This window comes from Pomacea canaliculata, linkage group LG3, assembly GCF_003073045.1.
Source record: "Pomacea canaliculata isolate SZHN2017 linkage group LG3, ASM307304v1, whole genome shotgun sequence".
Lineage (NCBI taxonomy): Eukaryota > Metazoa > Mollusca > Gastropoda > Architaenioglossa > Ampullariidae > Pomacea > Pomacea canaliculata.
The window spans coordinates 1,430,039-1,447,177 of NC_037592.1; the positions used below are offsets into that span (position 1 = coordinate 1,430,039).

The window sequence follows — 17,139 nt, forward strand, 5'->3', positions numbered from 1 at the left end:
TGAATACCAGCCTCCTGAGCATCTCGAGGGGCCAATGTATTCAAACACTCGCCCGTCTAAGCCTATGAAGGTGTGCGCATGACAGAGGCGACTTCCGATGTGGAATTATGGGCCACTTGCCGTGTCGTCCGGGCCTTTCTTGTCAGCCTCCCTATTGTGGGGCCAGAAGAGAGAATTTGAAAACTAATGCAGCCTCGTGAGTCGGGGGCCGTCATCTTACAGGCGATTACTGCACTTGGCGGGGGATGCGCCTGCGACGTGTCTGTGTGTCTGTGTGTCTGTGTGTGTCTGTGTGTGTCTGTGTGGGTCTGTGCACTTGTGTAGGCACGTGCCCTCAGGTGTGGCTTGGGATTTCTTGTAGACGTTGGTATGGCTGTGTGTGTGTGGGAGGGATGCCGCATCGCTCTATCAACATCAGTACTACCCTCCATGTCAAGTCTGCGTGTAGTGACAACAGTCCGTGACACAAAGTATAACACATCGTATATTAACATCGTGTAGTAAGCTTTGCTACTTTATAGTCACATATACAAACATACAAACATACTCGCTACCATAGCATAATGTCTACTAACATACAAAATGAGTTAAAATATCCTGAGATCTGCTGACATATAGTAAGATATACTAGGATGTATCATCAAGATTGGGTAAGATATAAAACCACATACATTCATCATCATCATCATCGTCGTCGTCATCGACATCAATAAACTTGTAGAACACATTTTCCCCCGTGAACTCAGCTCAGTGCAGTGCAAACGCAAGCGTGCAGACCGTCAAACCCACTGCAAGCAACATAAACACGAGCAGAGGACACACCAACAAACACACGCACAGCGATGGAAGAGGAGGCAGACGGCAATAGTGTGGACAGTTGTGTGAGACAGTCCTGGACACATTATGGGATTGGAGGTGTGAAGGTTCACGTGTACAACTGCGAGAGAAAGGGCAGATAACTCAGTAACACAGGGAGGACATACAGACGGAAGAGACTCGGGTGGCCAGGTGTTAGGCAGCTCGGACAGGTGAGGTGGGGTAGGCCGTGACGACAACAGCAGGACAGGGTGGACATCGTGTCATCATCGCCAGCGAAGACTGATGGCCAGGGAAGAGATGAAGAAGGAGGAGGATTATGAGAAAAAGAAGAGGTGTAGGAGAAGAAGGAGAGGTATAGTGTAGAACAGCATTTCTGAGCCCTTAGACACGTGACCACTAACATGGCCGGGTGAGCGGGTGAGCGACTGACAATAGAATAGAAAGAGTGCACACATGTGTTTGTTTGTATGTTTCTTTTTTGCTATAGAACTGAAGATACATCTGTGATGGAGACAACATGGAAAATTAGAGATACACAATGATATAAGCGACAGAGAGTAGATGTATATCGTATATCACATAGATGAATGAAAACGGTTTAGAGTGACTGACAACAACAACTTCAATAACCTTTAAGGCGCTGAGCTATATGAACAAACATGATGTTACACTGAATTACATGAATTGTGTGAATTGTGTGAATTGTGTGAATTGTGTGGCTGGCACTGTAGTGTTTGTACCACACAGTTTGTTGTACTTAGCGCTGATACACTGCTACAGGTACACGCGCGGACTTTGCGACAAAACATCAACGTATGAAGGTAAATAAATAAACAGCGTGAGTACACACCGGGAGGACACTAGGAGGACACAGGGACACAAACATCGAGCAGTGATTGAGAATAAAATGATGTAGGGCTGTTAATGTGTTAAATAATTAATGCTACCTCGTGTAACGGACGATGTGGTAGATTTTAATGGTAAAGGTTTCAACAGATTATTCTTGTTTTTGTTTGTTTGGTTTTTATAGACGTTCGTGTCCTTTAAACTGATTAAGTTGAGGTAAACAAACAACAAGCACGAGGCGTGGCGTCAGCACAGCTCCAGCTGGCTGTTGTGGAGGTTGGTGACGATCTCATTGTCACCTGGCACGTTACAACCACCTCAATTCATTTACAGTTCATTATCAGCTAATTGCACTTCGTTTTGTTTCACTCATTCAGCGCCAGCAACAAAACGCGGAGTGGCGGGCCGCGCCATGACGCCGCGCGGCAGACCAATCACGTGCACGATGACGGTGCGGAGGACGTCAGACCACTCCTGGACGTCAGGGCGCCAATGACAGGCTGTGGTGCTGCCGGGGGCACCGGGTGCCGGGGGGAGATGCTCGCAGACGACACGTCAGGAGGATGTCTTTGGGCGGGGCCGGCGCCAGGCTTCTCGCAGGCCATTGGTCGCCTGGCTGCTCGCTGCCTCGTGCGTCAGAGATCGAAGCCCGGCCCAGCGACGGGCGAGTGGCTGCGTCACCAACGGAGCAGACGACAAGAAGTCACGTGAGTGTGTGCGCCTCCTGCACTGTCCCCTCCGCGCTCCTCCCTCCCATGGCTCCGCCCCTCAGTCGGCACCAGAAGGGGTGGGCAGTGCGTGTGATGGAGTAAAACACGGCTTTGCTACTGACACCCGGACAGTCGCCAGCCTCTCTCTCACTCCATGGTTATCGTCGTCAAGACAAGCCCAGCTGACGTTTCCGCCTCCACTGACGACCACGCACCCCACCTCGCTGTCCTCACATCCTTCACTCCACCCGGCCACAGGATGCCGATGAAGACCTTGTGACAACGGGACTAGCATCTGTAGGTGGTGATGCTCACTTGAAATACTTTTCTTCTCTTGAACTTGACGTCGCAGGTGTTGACACCACAGGTACGGTGACGACAGCAGCAACCTGGGTTTTTCCTGTTTCCGAGTGTCACAGCAGCACCGACGACGCATACAGTCGATAACAATAGTCGGTGATAACCGTTACAACTGCTTGGCGACACACTCACTGGTTCTGTGACGAGAGTTTGCGAGTGTCGCCTGAAGAAATGACGTCACTGCTTGCCAATGACGACGTTCGTACCACATGACGTTGCAGCAGGTATGGCGATGTTCAAGCTGGCCACCCGTGTCTTCTGTCTCACCTGTTGGGAGGGGTTCCATCTGAAAAGAGAGCATTGCGATCGTCGTGTGTGATTCGTCGTTTCCCTCCACCATCTCCTTGTCATCGTCCACGTAGTCCTTTGTCACGGGTACAATGTTCCCCAACGTGCTGGCCCCGTCTCCTATCTATCAGGGGGTGTTCCGAGGGGGGCAACTGCCGACTCTCTCAAGCTTCCCGCACCCTCACCCCCACCCTGTGCACCACACCTTACCGCCGTCGTCCACCTCCTTCTTGGTGGAGAACCTGCTCCGAGAGCAGAGGTCGTCGATGCTGCACCGTCCCTCCCCCGCCACCCTGCCAGTCCTCGGGGTGGGCGCCATCACCTCCTTCCCACGAGGTTCACCCATCAGCCCCGAGCCTCCCAACACCTCATCGTCGTCCTCGTCCTCATCGCCTTCCTCCAGCACAAGGACGACGACTCCCTACCTCAAGTTCGGCGTCAACGCCATCCTCGGCAACGACCAGCAAAAAACCACGTGCACGACAGGTGAGCACAGCTAGCGGCTTCTTCTCATGCCAGCGCTTTCTCATTTCATCCACGTCCACCTTCACGTCCTCCTTCTCCCTATTGTTATTGTTGTTGTTGTTGTTGTTTTATTTTTATTTGCCATAGAAAAGGAATCCCGACTGCACTGCATGTCCTCGAAGAACAAAAGCAATCAAGGTGTATCATTCCTCTCTCCACACCCGGTCACTTACCTTACCATTTCATCTTCCATCATCTGCTGGTCAGTTTGATTCATTCATCCAGGTAACCTTTCCGTTAGACAGCTTTGTTGAGAGAATGAAGTTGTCGGAATCCCTGAATGTCTGGCTGGACATGTGGCAGGTCGTGGTCACAAGTATTTCTTTAAAGTTTTGTCTCCGATCTTTGTCGGGTATGTTTACTCCACACCCAGCGCTGTTGTCGTTGTCGCTGTTGTGTTGGATTGTTGTGAACGTGAGCAAACAAACAGTCGGGTGTGTGAGAGGACACGCTGGACATCATCACGGGTGATGTGTGGCTGATGAAGATGGTGGGTATGTGTAGTAGAATAAGTAGATAGTCGAGAGGAAACACGCCGACTGGAGCTGAGTCTGTTTGTCTCTTGCTGTTCCTCCCTCTTTCACTCATTCAGTCATCTTCGGTGTTATTGGAAAATAATTGACGATTCCAGGTTTAAAAAAAAACAACAAACTATTATTGCTCTGTATCAATGGTGGATTCGTGTCTCACTGTGTGATTTATCTCACAGGTATGTCAGTCCAGTGCCTCATCTTGATGTTCTCACGTGTTCACAAAGCTCCGACCTGTGAATGTTGCTGGAGGATGGATGTTTAATCAGTTGGTGGCTTGTGAACACTAAGCTACCCGATTATTCTCCTTGTCTGCTTGTTTTTGTTGTTTGGGGCATTTTTTGTTTTTTTTTTGTTGTTTTTGTGCCAGCGCGCAGTGGCTGTAGTGACAGCTGCAGGTAGAGCGTGGCAGTCATCAGGAGATGACGAGGTGTCGGCCAGTGATACCTGTGCCCACCTGTGGCGCGTTAACTAATCGAACAGCTTACATTTGCACTAAACTCTCCCGATACCCGATCAATCTATTGAGCGGGTGTCGCCTCTCGGGGTGAGCATCTCAAGACCTGACATTTATTTCTCCACACGATGGTCGCCGCGCCAAAAGCTGATGAGAGGTTTATGGCTAATTGCTAAACACTGGCCGCCAGCCTTCTCCAAATAAAATCAGTTTTTCTCAAAGTCGAGAGAATGCACCCCAGTGAACGGGAGGGTCACACTCACTTCTCAGTACCCTTACTTATCAATTTCCTTTTTGCTTCTCGTCAACTTTTATTTCGCCTCTTTCCTCTATTTATTCCTTTTTTATCGCTATCCTTCCATTTCAATTTTCTTCTTTCTCTTCCATCATCATTTTTCCTATCTCTTTGTCTGTATTTCTTATTCTTTTATTCTCTTCCCACCTCCATCGACTTCTTTCTCTTTCTTTCTCGAGCGCGCGCTCTCTGTGTGAATAAAAGGAACGCTCGAGTTCACAAACAAATAAACACCTAAAATATTAATTTCACTTTTTTAATTATCTGTCTTTTTTCTTTCTTTTTTAGTCCCATTTATCTATTTCCTCCTATTTACCGATTAAATACTTTCAACATCTTGTCTTGAGCGTCCTTCAGTCTGTTTACTTCCTTATCTTTCCTTCTGATTGAATCGATCAAAGCTCTTACAGGATGTAACTGTGACTGCTCACCATACTGCAGTGTTTTATATAATATATATATGTGTGTATATACTGCGGTGTTTTATATAATATATATATCACACTGTAGTGCTATATGTATATTGTGTATCCTACATGTCAATCATATTATCTAGTTTCTTCTTGTTTTCTATGTCTGAAACTTTGAGAAAGAGAGAGAAAAAAAAAAAAACTAGAGAATGAAAAACACAAATTTAAGAAGAAAATGTTTTGCAGGTGAAAAAATTGTAATTTGAAATGTACTTTCTCAGATTATTGTGACTATAAACACACTCATGCGTGCTCAGACATACACGCTCTCTCACACACACTCTCACACACACACTCACACACACATACACACACACTCACACACACACACACGCGCGCGCTCACTCACACACACACACTCGCATGTCACACGTGTACTAATCCTACAACACTCACACGAGGAAGCCTGACAAACACGATGTCGCGCTCACACACACACTCACAACACACTCACACTCACTCACACACTCACACTCACACACACACACACACACACACACACACACACACACACACACACTCACACACACACTCTCACACACTCTCACTCACTCACTCACACACACTCACTCACTCACTCACTCACTCACTCACTCACTCACTCACACACACTTGCATGTCACACGTGTACTTATCCTAATCACGAGGACGCGCTGACAAACGCGCTGTCGACTATTCCTCATGCGCGATAAGCGGGTGGCGGAGTTGTTTCTAGCAGACGATAAGCACTGTTTGTGTTTGTTATCATATTGTTCAATCTGTGTCACGTGACCTCGCCACGCACACGTGACCAGCGTGTGTTATGCTAGCCTCGTCAGCTCGCCCTTTATCTCTTCGCTCCTATTATTTTGTTGATAATTATGCAGAATCCTCGGCCAGTGGAGGACTGTAGCCCCCCAGCCCCCGGCCCTGTGGAAACAAAGATGAGTTTATTCTCGCCCTGTCCGTCGGAAGAGGCCGCATAGCAGATGAGATTGATTTCAGGCTCCAGTGAGTTCACTCGCAGTGTCATGAGGCTACAATCTTGTGAGTCAACTGTCCGTGAGCGATAACAGTCGAGGTCTCGCTGCAGCTGATGACAAACATCTCCCCCGTCATCTATTCTCTACCAACCTGTCAATGCCTCTATTTTTCTTACCCTCGCCCCCCTCGAGTGCACCAAGCTCCTCCCTGCATGGCTGGTTGGCTTGTCGTGGGGAGGATGTGATGTGGGTAGGGTAGACGGTGTAGTAGAGTAACACTGCAGACATCAGTGAGAGGGAGAGAGAGAGTGGTGTAGGAAAAACAGAACAGGATGAAGACAACTCATCTGTCCAGCTGCGTGACAGTCGCTCAGCGTGTGACATCACGAGACTCAGCCATTGGTCAGTCATGTGACGTCTTCACCTCTCTATGTCACCCTGAGTATCACGTGACACGCACTGCTCACGTGCACAGAGCATTTAAAGTTAACCTTAATAATTACACAATTAATTAACACAATTATTGCGAGGGGTACTCTTCTCATCCTCCTCGCAGCAGTTCTCCTCCTACTACTACTGGTACTCTTCTCCTACTAGCACTACATCCTACTACTCCTACTATTACTTCTTCTCCTACTACACCTTTTCCTACTCGTACTCCAGTAGTACTACTAGCACTCCTCCGGCTACTACAACTAACAGTACTGTTATCGGAATCCTTCTACTAGTAGTAGCGTCCTACTCCTATGTGTAGCACTAGCACCTACTACAGGTAGTAGTCCTGTCACTAGTAGCACAGTTACCTCTACACCTGCTGTTACTACTCCTACTACTGGTGTTTTTCTCTGACTAGTCCCCCTTCTCCTGTTTGTAGTTCTCCTACTCACATTATTAGTACTCCTGCTACAACTACTACTACACCGTGGTATCTCCAGCACGACAGCTGCTGCTGCTGCAACCTGATAGAAGCTGTAATCCTCTGACAACTCCTACCACGTGACATGGCCTTGTCATCCCACCCTGTGTGTGGTGGAGAGCGATGACCGCGATGACCGCTGGCGGCACGTCACGTCAGCTGTGACAGTCCCTGTGTCGCGCGGCAGCGGCAGCGGCAGCGGCAGCGGCACGCGGCACGAGTAGCGTTCGTGCGACACACCGCGCACGCGCTGACAACCAGCAGGCTGCGTACATCGACGTGCGGCACTGCAGTCCGTGTATCGCGACTCCATCTGCCTGTTGTAGCCAATAACCGCGCCATCAATCAAGTATCACACTCCATGATGACATCAGTGTCGCCGTGTGGAGGCGGTGGGGTGGGGGAAGCCGCAGGTAGGTGTGAGGGAGGGGTGGTTGCTTGGGGAGGGGGATGTAGGAGAGGGGGGGGGATATGTACGACATCAGATGGGGGTGACTGACTCCCACTAATTAGTCCCCTCGCTGCAATAGTTTGCTGCTTGACAAAACAATATTGCGAGTAATGAAGTGAGCCAATCAGCGGGCTGATCTCTGCATTACAATATCATAGCCCTGCTCCTCCGCACGTCTGTGGCTTTCTAAAGCATGAGAATTAGAATTAATTTACATGTAACCTGTACAATTATTTTTTTCGTTTAAAATCCCACATTCCTCCTCTCTACATTGCATTTATCCTTTCTCTCTCTCTCGGCTCGTTACGCCAGAGCTGCTGTCGCTCATGCAGTTTGTCCTTCTGTTCATCCTGGAATGAAAGATCGTTCCGCCTTTGAAGCCTTTGTGAATCGTGTAAGGCTCAGCGGGTGGTATGTAATGTAAACAAAGTTGTTGTTTACACGCGTCATCACCACAGCCTCACTGATTGTTGTCACGTGGTCAAGTGAGTTGTTCAGCAATGATATTGAAACTTCCTGGAGCTGTGATAATTACACCTCGTCAAGTCAAGGCATTCATTAATATCGCAGTTTTAATATTGGTCGTATAATGTTTTTGTGTCCATGCAGAAATATGTACATGCACATTATTGTTGTTGTTATTGTATGGCAATCGCCTAGGAACCATGAGGCTGAGGGAAAAAATGTTGCTTTGTCGCTCACAGGATAGAGTTGGCCTCAACACCCGACAATCTTCCTCCGCTACTGTGTGTGTGTGTGTGTGTGTGTCTGTGTGTGTGTGTGTGTGAGAGAGAATTGTGTGTGTAAATGTGCGTGCGCGTGCGCCTGCAGAACAGATGCCTGAGATAGTAGATGTTTGTAGATGATTTTTCCCCAATTCCCGTCACTGTCTGTGTAAACTCACAGCCTGCTGTACCTTACATCACTCTTCGCCTCGGAGTCTCTGGCGCACGTTCCGGGTCACGTGGCGTCTCAAACTCGCTTGTCAAGGGGGTCAAAGATCACACGGGTCACAGTGACCCTTGTCACCATCCTCCGTCGGGAAGGAGCCTGTCGGTCATTCCCACTTCCTTCGTACTTTTATCACCTGTCACAGTCCCCTGCCCCTGACAAAGTAGAGTTACACAGCCTACTCGACTTGGTTTCCGGCAGCTTAATAATAATAATAATAATAATAATAATAATAATAAAAATAACAATAACAACAACAGCAACACGCACACTGATGTCCACAAGATCAATGTCATGTACCTGTTAATCAAAGAACTATCATGTACCCGGCACAGTTGACTAACACCAATAGCCGCCAAATGAAAGATGAAGTCAAGCGTGACGGGGAGACAGATAGGTTGAAAACGTTGACATGAGTGGCTGATTATTACCTGGCAGAGGAGGGGGGCTGCAGGTCGGCAGTAGGGCAGTGGGGAGGGAGGCAATAGGTTTTAATTAACGGCCCATGAATACAGGGTGGGCAGACAAGGGTGGAAGCTGTTGCAGCACATCGTGTGCCGCTACCCGCCGCCCCGGCTTTTGATGAGATCGTCAATGGAGGGCAGGAGGGCTTTGCAAACAGCTGCGCCACCTTATTAGACAGACTGGTGTGCATCATGTGTGCATCATGTGCAGCGAGGCTTCCAGGCTAACCACACCGCCAGGGGTCAAAGCGGCGGCGAGGGGCAGCAGCCAATGGACCCCGGGGGTCGGTGCACAGACATCTTCACTCCTCATCCTCCCATCACACACCCCCCGCACAGTGCCTGGCCTCCACACACACACCCGGGTACAGGCCACCCAATGTCCACATCACCTGCAGACTGCAGTCAGACGTGAAATGTTTTCTTGTTTCAAGGAATTTTGTCGTTTTGTGTCCTGCCTCTCCAGTGTTTCTGAATGTAGCGACAGAATAAGAGAAAGAGGAAACGAATAATCCGTTAAAAATCCCTCCGACTCGCTCCTCCTCCATCACCACCACAGCTTATTTCGCGGACACAGAGGTCACGCACACCACCCACAGCATCGACTGCAACAACAGCCTCAACAATTTTAATCCTCAAATCCTCAGCTCGCCGCGTCCTCGCCGTATCGACGACTTCTGTTCTCTCTGATGTAACGGTCGTGATGTAACGGTCCTGATGTGCCAGTACACAAAGGTCATCAAACACCTTTGTTGCAGGTCATCGGCCTCCACAGGCTTCAAGAGGTTGACCGGAGGGTTGCTGGAGTCGCTGGGGTCAATAAGTCAGTCGGGGCATGCGCGTGGGTGTCGAGAGATCGAGACTAGAGGAATGCCAACAATAAGTAAATAACAAACAATAAAACACACATGCTACAAACATTCATACAAACATATGATGAATTCAATAGTCAAGTGTTCAGACAGGAAGCCCGAGGAGAACATTAACACAGAGATTCCTGTGCTGCACACCGTTGAGAGGGACTGACAGAACGAGTGTGAACAGAGAGAGAGAGCGAGTGTGTTTGTACAGGTGTTTATTTACCTGTGTTACAACGAGACATCAGACCGGAAAACACATCTGTTGTGTTTGTAATAATAATTTGCCCTTTTTCTGCAAATCGTGGACAATTGTAACATCTGTTACAAACAATGATGGTGGCTACTGAATCGCAACAATTCAGCTAATGAAGTCTTATCTACCCCGCAATTTATACCCGTAAATAGACCTTATATTGTTTACTTTATCACACAGGAATACACAAAGTAACTCGCCGTAAATAGACCTTATTTTGTTTACCTTATCAACACAGGTACACAAAGTATCTCAGTAAATAGACCTTATTTTGTTTACCTTATCAACAAGAGTACACAAAGTATCTCTGTAAACAGACCTTATCTTGTCCATCTTGTCTACACAAACACAGTTTAACCGCTGTACCCTGCATGCTACCTCTGTACCCGAGCTTCACGTGCGCCAGGTACTCAAACTGCTTGTCGTTAGTAACGGCTGTGTTTGAGTGGTTCACTGTGTCTAGTGAATGTGTGCCGGCTGTGCCACTCACCATGTCAACTTTTTGTTTTCTGCAGCGTCCTCAAGTTTCGGGGTGCCTCCGCCTTCGTCACCATGGCGCACACCCTCTCCTCCTCCGCCAGCTCTCTCTCCAAGACCTGCCACCCGGGTCCCACCCGGGTATCAGCTGTGCCGGCTGCACCCCTCGCCACCCCGCGGTCTTCGAAAACCCCTTTCCAGCGATGTTGAGACCACCCTACTTTTCTACAGGTAAGCAGGGCTACTGATGCTGGATTGATTTACCTGGACAAAAGCGAGCAAACACGTAAAATCAAAGGTTCACAGATGTTGCAAACCTGAAGTTGTTGCTGTCGTCCTTATGGGAAAACACTCCTGCGGTTTTATGTAATGTTATTTCTTACTTATTTTCTGTTATCCTTTCTCTGTCCCCCTCCCCCGCTTTCGCGTCATGTACCCACCCCAGCGAGTCTTGTCTGGCGGGTCGTGATGAGGTATGATGATGAGGCTATGATGATGAGGCTATGATGGCGGACTATTATGTAATGATGCTGGGCTATGATGACCCAAGTATCGACTCTCCACCACCACCCGGCATCACTGCCCCCGGCGACCACGTGTTGCACACGTTGCAGCGAGGTGTTGACGATCTTTGCTCGTGCCGAGCCCCGGGAACACATTCCCACACACGCTGCCATCGACTGAGGCCCGCAACACCAACTGTCAGAATAAAATGTCAACAAATCATATCGACACAAACATTAAACAGTCAGGTACACAGGTATGACCAACGCACAGACAGGAAGACATCGAGTAATTGCTGTCAAAGTGAACAGCGACTACCCGGATTTCAGTTGTGTGTCGTCTGCTGTGTGTTATTTGATGGCGAGTGTGATCAGACTTACTGTGATAGGTGTATACTGTAGGACATGTTGGTCAGTGTGACTCCATGCGGACAGTCCACTTGTTTGCTCGACAACAGATGTCAGCACAAATATCAGTGTAAACATTACAGTAGGAATATGTTTACCTTTACAGACTTACAAACTTACAAACTGTTACATACCACAGCGCTAGAGTAACACCTCAACTGTCTTTATCTTCATCTCACCGCCTGGCTGCAGCAGGTACCAGTCCTCGGACATCCCACCCTGGATTACGGCAGTAGATATATCTTTATTCCAATGTGTTTATTCATGTTTACCTGTGCGTGTGTCAGTGTGTGTGTGTGAGTGAGAGAGAGACAGAGAGCCTCGGGTACTGGGATCTCCACACGTAGGCGGGTATGAGGACAGGTAGCCCGGCAGACACATGAGCCGCCACCCCGGGTCTCCTCTTGCCGTGATCGGGTCCCGCGGGGTGTGTAAGGTGTGAGGCTGGTCGTAAATCTGACTTCTTCACACCTTTACACGGATAATCGCTGTCTCCGGGCAGGTAGGGGGGGGGGAGGAACACACTCACACACTCACACACTCACACTCACACACACCCACACACAGACACACCCGACGGGAGAGTGCGTAAAGACGCCGCGCTACCCGCCAAGTGCTGTGTGTTTGATCGGGTGGCACATACCTGTGCAATAGCTGTGGGGTCGGTTATTCATCGTCTGGGATCCGTTTCCGCCGCTCGGCCCCACGAGGGGTTAATTCATTTCACGGTAATTGAAATCTGTTCACAGGACCAGGACGTGCACACAACGGGTTTAGCGCAGGTCGCAAATTAACTGTGGGGTGGCAGGTAGAGATTGTTTGTGTCACCTGACTTCTGTCGGGTGTCTGACGGTAGTACTCAGGGGCTGCGGGTTCTCCTCCCTCCCCCTCTCTCTGTCCCCTCCTGTCTGTCTCATCTGTCTGTGTTTACCTCAGGACAGAGAGTCAATGTAATTCAATGCACTGACAACTTCCTGTCCTGACGGTGACGATGACATGACTACGACTACGACGACAAAAGTGACGAACGATATGCAAGTGTTGTTTAGGTTAGTTTGTCGGGTATTAATAGACAGAAGGTGTTATTTAGTTATTGTCGGCATCACTTGAAACAAGGGCCAGGTAGGTCTGGGTACATTCATCTTATGATGAGACCGATGGTAAAGTCTTAGCGAGAAGATAACCGCAGCTCCTCCTCTGTGATGTTGTAGCCTCCCCTTTGCTGCCCCTGCCCAACCCCTTCACCTTCCTGTCCACCATGAGGGGCAAGCCGCGCAGAGGGATGTTGCGCAGGGCCGTCTTCTCGGATGCGCAGAGGAAAGGTTTGGAGAAGATGTTTCAGCGACAGAAGTACATCAGCAAGCCCGACCGCAAGAAACTGGCGGCGAAGCTGGGTCTGAAGGACTCGCAGGTGAGTGACACGTGTGTGTGCGTGACCTATGTGTCACCTGTGTGTGTCACCTGTGTGTTTGTATGTGTGTTCTTTCTACGGTGATATCACGAGACAATAGCCGGCTCTACCACACACCCCACCCATCTCTCCACCCTACAGGATGCTTCATGTGCAGCCTACACCCGGGTATATCCTTCAGGTGCAGCCTACACCCCGGGTATTCATAAGCCCACAGCCCACACGGTGGGAAGAACGACTGGAGGGCAGCGTGCTATCAGCGCATGCGCGTGGCCATCAGGTGACTGGGTGTCGTGGGGCTGTCCTTGCTGTTCCACCTCACCGGAACTGCGCATGCGTCGGACTGCGGTGGAGTTGGATCGCTGACAGCAAATTAATTTGAGAGGCTGGGATAATGGGAATAGACTCGACATGATTACAGCCGCCACACGTGTGCCCTTTATTGCAGTGTCATGGCGGCAGGGGCCGGAGCAGGGCGCGAGGACGTCTCCGATGACAATGGAATGATAATGAATGTCTACTTTATGAAGACAACATATGGGAGGAATCCATATTACAGGCAATAAATCAGCAATTTAAAGATAATACTTGTGCCATTTGTAATCGATGCCGTCATGCACTGCGCATGTCCACAGCAAAACGTTGGCTGCGACTCCTGAGCCTGGACTGACAGTGCGTTCGTTGGTCTGTTCGTGTGCTTTGCTGTCTTGTCGCTGACCGCAGCAAGAAGTTTTGTTTGTTTCCACGTCACACAGAGAGCTGGTAGTCGTAATACAGTGGTAGGTGGTGTTACGAACAACAACACGTCACCTCCTTGTCAACCACTGTGGGTGTGCAGCAGAGACTTCCGGTACAAACAAATGAAGACATCCAAATGCGACCTTTTATAGTTTTAATTTATTTATTTGTTCATTTCTAAAATGGTGGTGACTACCTACATCTAACCCCGTCAAATCATCAAACACGCGTGTAGCGGGGGTCGCTCCGTGTCCAGCATGCTCACCGCCCCCAGTGTCTGGCACCGCTCCTCCTGTCCCAGCGACACGCGCCTCCATTACAGAGCGAAAGGAAGGAAGTGAAGACAGAGAGAATGTGAAAGGATAAATGACAGGACTCCTCGCTGCCAGACATAAGCGACATGACAAGTAACCCTGCACCGGTTACCTGACAGCCACGTGCCTGTGTGACATCATACAGAGCGGATAGACAAGGGCGAGAAGACAGCAGTGGATAAATAACACGAGACAATCAATCACAAACTACTTTGTTCTGTGACTACAAACAGTCAAACACACACGTCGCCTGCTCACCTTAACCTCAATACCTACATCATCTACAGTCTAAAAATAGCTTACTGGCGTCATCCCTACACATCACCTCTAGGCCCTCGTCACTGTCGTCACTGCATCTCTGTCTCTCTCTCACTGTGTGTGACTGTCATCACTACATCTCTGTCTCTCTGTCACTGTCATCATTACATCTCTGTCTCACTGTGCGTCACTGTCGCCACTACATCTCTGTCTCTCTCTCTCTCACTGTGTGTGACTGAGTGGAAAATTATCCAGTAAATTGTGAACTCACATCATGTTGCAGGTCAAAATTTGGTTTCAAAATAGGAGAATGAAATGGCGGAACTCTAAAGAACGCGAACTCTTGTCAAGCGGCGGATCAAGAGAGGCAACTCTGCCTAACAAAGGCAACCCTAACCCTGACCTTAGTGATGTCAAGGACAAAGAGGAGGTCAAGGAAGACATGGAGGAGGAGGACGAGGAGATGACGCAGCAGAAGTCGAAAGTAGAGTTGAGGGTCGTGGAGGAGGAGTGGTCTCCCGTTGCCAGCCCGGGCTCCAGCAGCGCGCCCTCCTCCCCCATCAACCTGATGCAGCATCCCCAGCAACAGCATCAACACCAGCTCCTGCACCTGCACCACCTGGACCAGCACCACCTGCTAGCCGCCAGCCCCAGTGACGTGGACTCAGACGAAGAGATTACCGTATCGTGATTTAGTGACGTCACAGCTCTGCTACTTCCTGTCCGTGTTGTACCCTAGTGACGTACTCATGCTGACGCTGTGCCGTAGTGAAGTGTCGTGCTAGCACTGTGCCCTAGTGACGTGCCACGCTGACGATGTATCCCAGTGACGTGCCACGATGACGCTTTGCCCTAGTGACATTCATGCTGACGCTGTGCCCTGGTGACGTATTCATACTGATGGTTTCACGTGCTTAAGACTTGAACTTTGAACCCACAAACGTTTGTTACGGGGAGACCTGGGTTCATCGTGTGCAGGGCGAGTCCTGAAGTCTCGTGACCTGCTCCCCAAAACGAGAAAAAGCCTCGCAGTCACATCTTCAACTCGCTCCCTCCGGTGGCTGTCATTGCAGACTCAAGGTATACCTCGGGGGCAAGTGGTGGCCGTCTGAACACGAGGCTGACTCTCATGAACTCTGAAGGACTTGAGAGCGAGGGCGGCTGTGGACGCTGACTACAGTGGGGTTCGTTCACACTTGGACTTGGACACACATCTCACAGCACCGTCTGGCACTGTATCCCTCCGCGGACTTGTCCACCAGAGGGCACTACTTGCAGTGCCAGACACGGGCGAAGTACAGCTGACTGCAGGACAAGACATTGGACAGTGTGGTTGTCATCGCGTGTTTGAAGCATAAACATTGAGACATGGTCACAGTGAAGGTGACACACGGACTTTCACTTGACCCTGCCCCATGAACTCTAGCACCCGACTGTGTAAGCACCACGTGTACAGTGCCAGTGTAGCACGTGGCAGTAGACTCGTAGCATCTCCTCCCTCGCCAAGTGAAGTGTGCAGGCTGCTCATCGCCAGACGCCAGTTGGAATCATTGACAATAAAAACTCGATAAGTCGCAGATGAGGACAGGTGGACATCAGCTCCACACGAACTGAGGAACTGGAATCATTGGTCAGACATCTGCCGCTGATTATTATTATTATTATTATTATTATTTCAGAAAAAATGTTTATTTCCAGGCTGACAGACAGCGCTCTTCACATTTTCTAGAAAAGTGCGCATTTGTACGGTTGTTGTGTGTATGTTTGTGTGTTTATTTTCTGTGTGTGAGTGTTTGTGTGTGTTTGCGTGCTTTTGATGTCCGGCTAGAGCCGAGCTTTGGGTAGCAGCTGTCAGCTTCCTGTCTGTAGATAGATCACGTGACATGGAGGCGCGTGCTGTCCAACATCTTGTTTATCCTCATCTCCTGCAATGAAGGTTGAACAAAGGCCAAAGCCACTGTGTTGCCTCCTTGAGCGCGTGTGATGCGTGTGACCTGTGTGACGTGTGTGATGTGTGTGACGTGTGTGACGTGTGTGAGCACCACTCACCTGCAGTGACAGACTAACGCACATACAAATGCTAATAGTTTTTCTCTCATGTACACGCATAAATAAATAAATAAATAAAGAGCAACTTAACATCCTGCAGACAGACAGACATTCTGACAAGAAAATAAATAAAAAAGAAGTCAGTTTATCTTTTATTTACCAGACACTTCTCCTGTTTTTGTCTTGACCAGCACATTTATTTTATTTTATTTTATTTAAGTTGCTGTGACCACTCACGTAACTAACGGCTGTGAAGTAACGGTCAAATATTTCCGACATGACCCCGCAAGCATTTGCTGACTCAATCAGGCAACGAGCGTCACAGCCATCAGTTTAGTATCGCCGTCACCCACTGGAGGTGACATCACACAGACCTATGTCGCCAGCTGTCGCCAGGTCCTTGGTGTCTTAATGATGCTGAACGGTGGTGTCCGGGCTAATTAGCGAGATATTTGACATAATTGCACGAGCGTGAAGCGCTGCACGGCGAACTGGCGGCGTGTTATTGGAGTAGAACATGAGAAATTATGGGAGAATTATTGCTGCTGTGCGCCACGCGCGGGGCCTGCTGGTCACGGAGCCGCTCATCGTCGCCCTCAACAACGCCAGTGCTGTTTGCACGTGACGGACCGTGACGTTTACCTACAGCACGCTGCCGATCCCATCGTGCACTGCGCCAACAAAGGCTGTCGCCACGTTTGACGTCTTTCTCTGTGCGCTGTCACACAGCACGTGACGTGCGCGTGCAGAGATGTGCCGCCATGCCGCCCCACACGGACACGTGGTCAGACATCAACAAATATTGACAAGTCTGACAACTGCTC

The 17,139-nt window shown here is 49.3% G+C and overlaps 1 protein-coding gene across 1 annotated transcript; it reads left to right on the forward strand.

Moving 5' to 3' along the window:
• Positions 1-2,107: 2,107 nt before the first annotated feature.
• Positions 2,108-16,219, forward strand: LOC112558605 (homeobox protein DBX1-B-like). Its single transcript, XM_025229154.1, has 5 exons — positions 2,108-3,509; positions 10,673-10,865; positions 11,652-11,740; positions 12,757-12,956; positions 14,550-16,219. The coding sequence occupies exons 1-5, from the start codon at positions 3,116-3,118 to the stop codon at positions 14,955-14,957; spliced, it is 1,284 nt and encodes a 427-aa protein (XP_025084939.1). The 5' UTR covers positions 2,108-3,115; the 3' UTR covers positions 14,958-16,219.
• Positions 16,220-17,139: the final 920 nt, after the last annotated feature.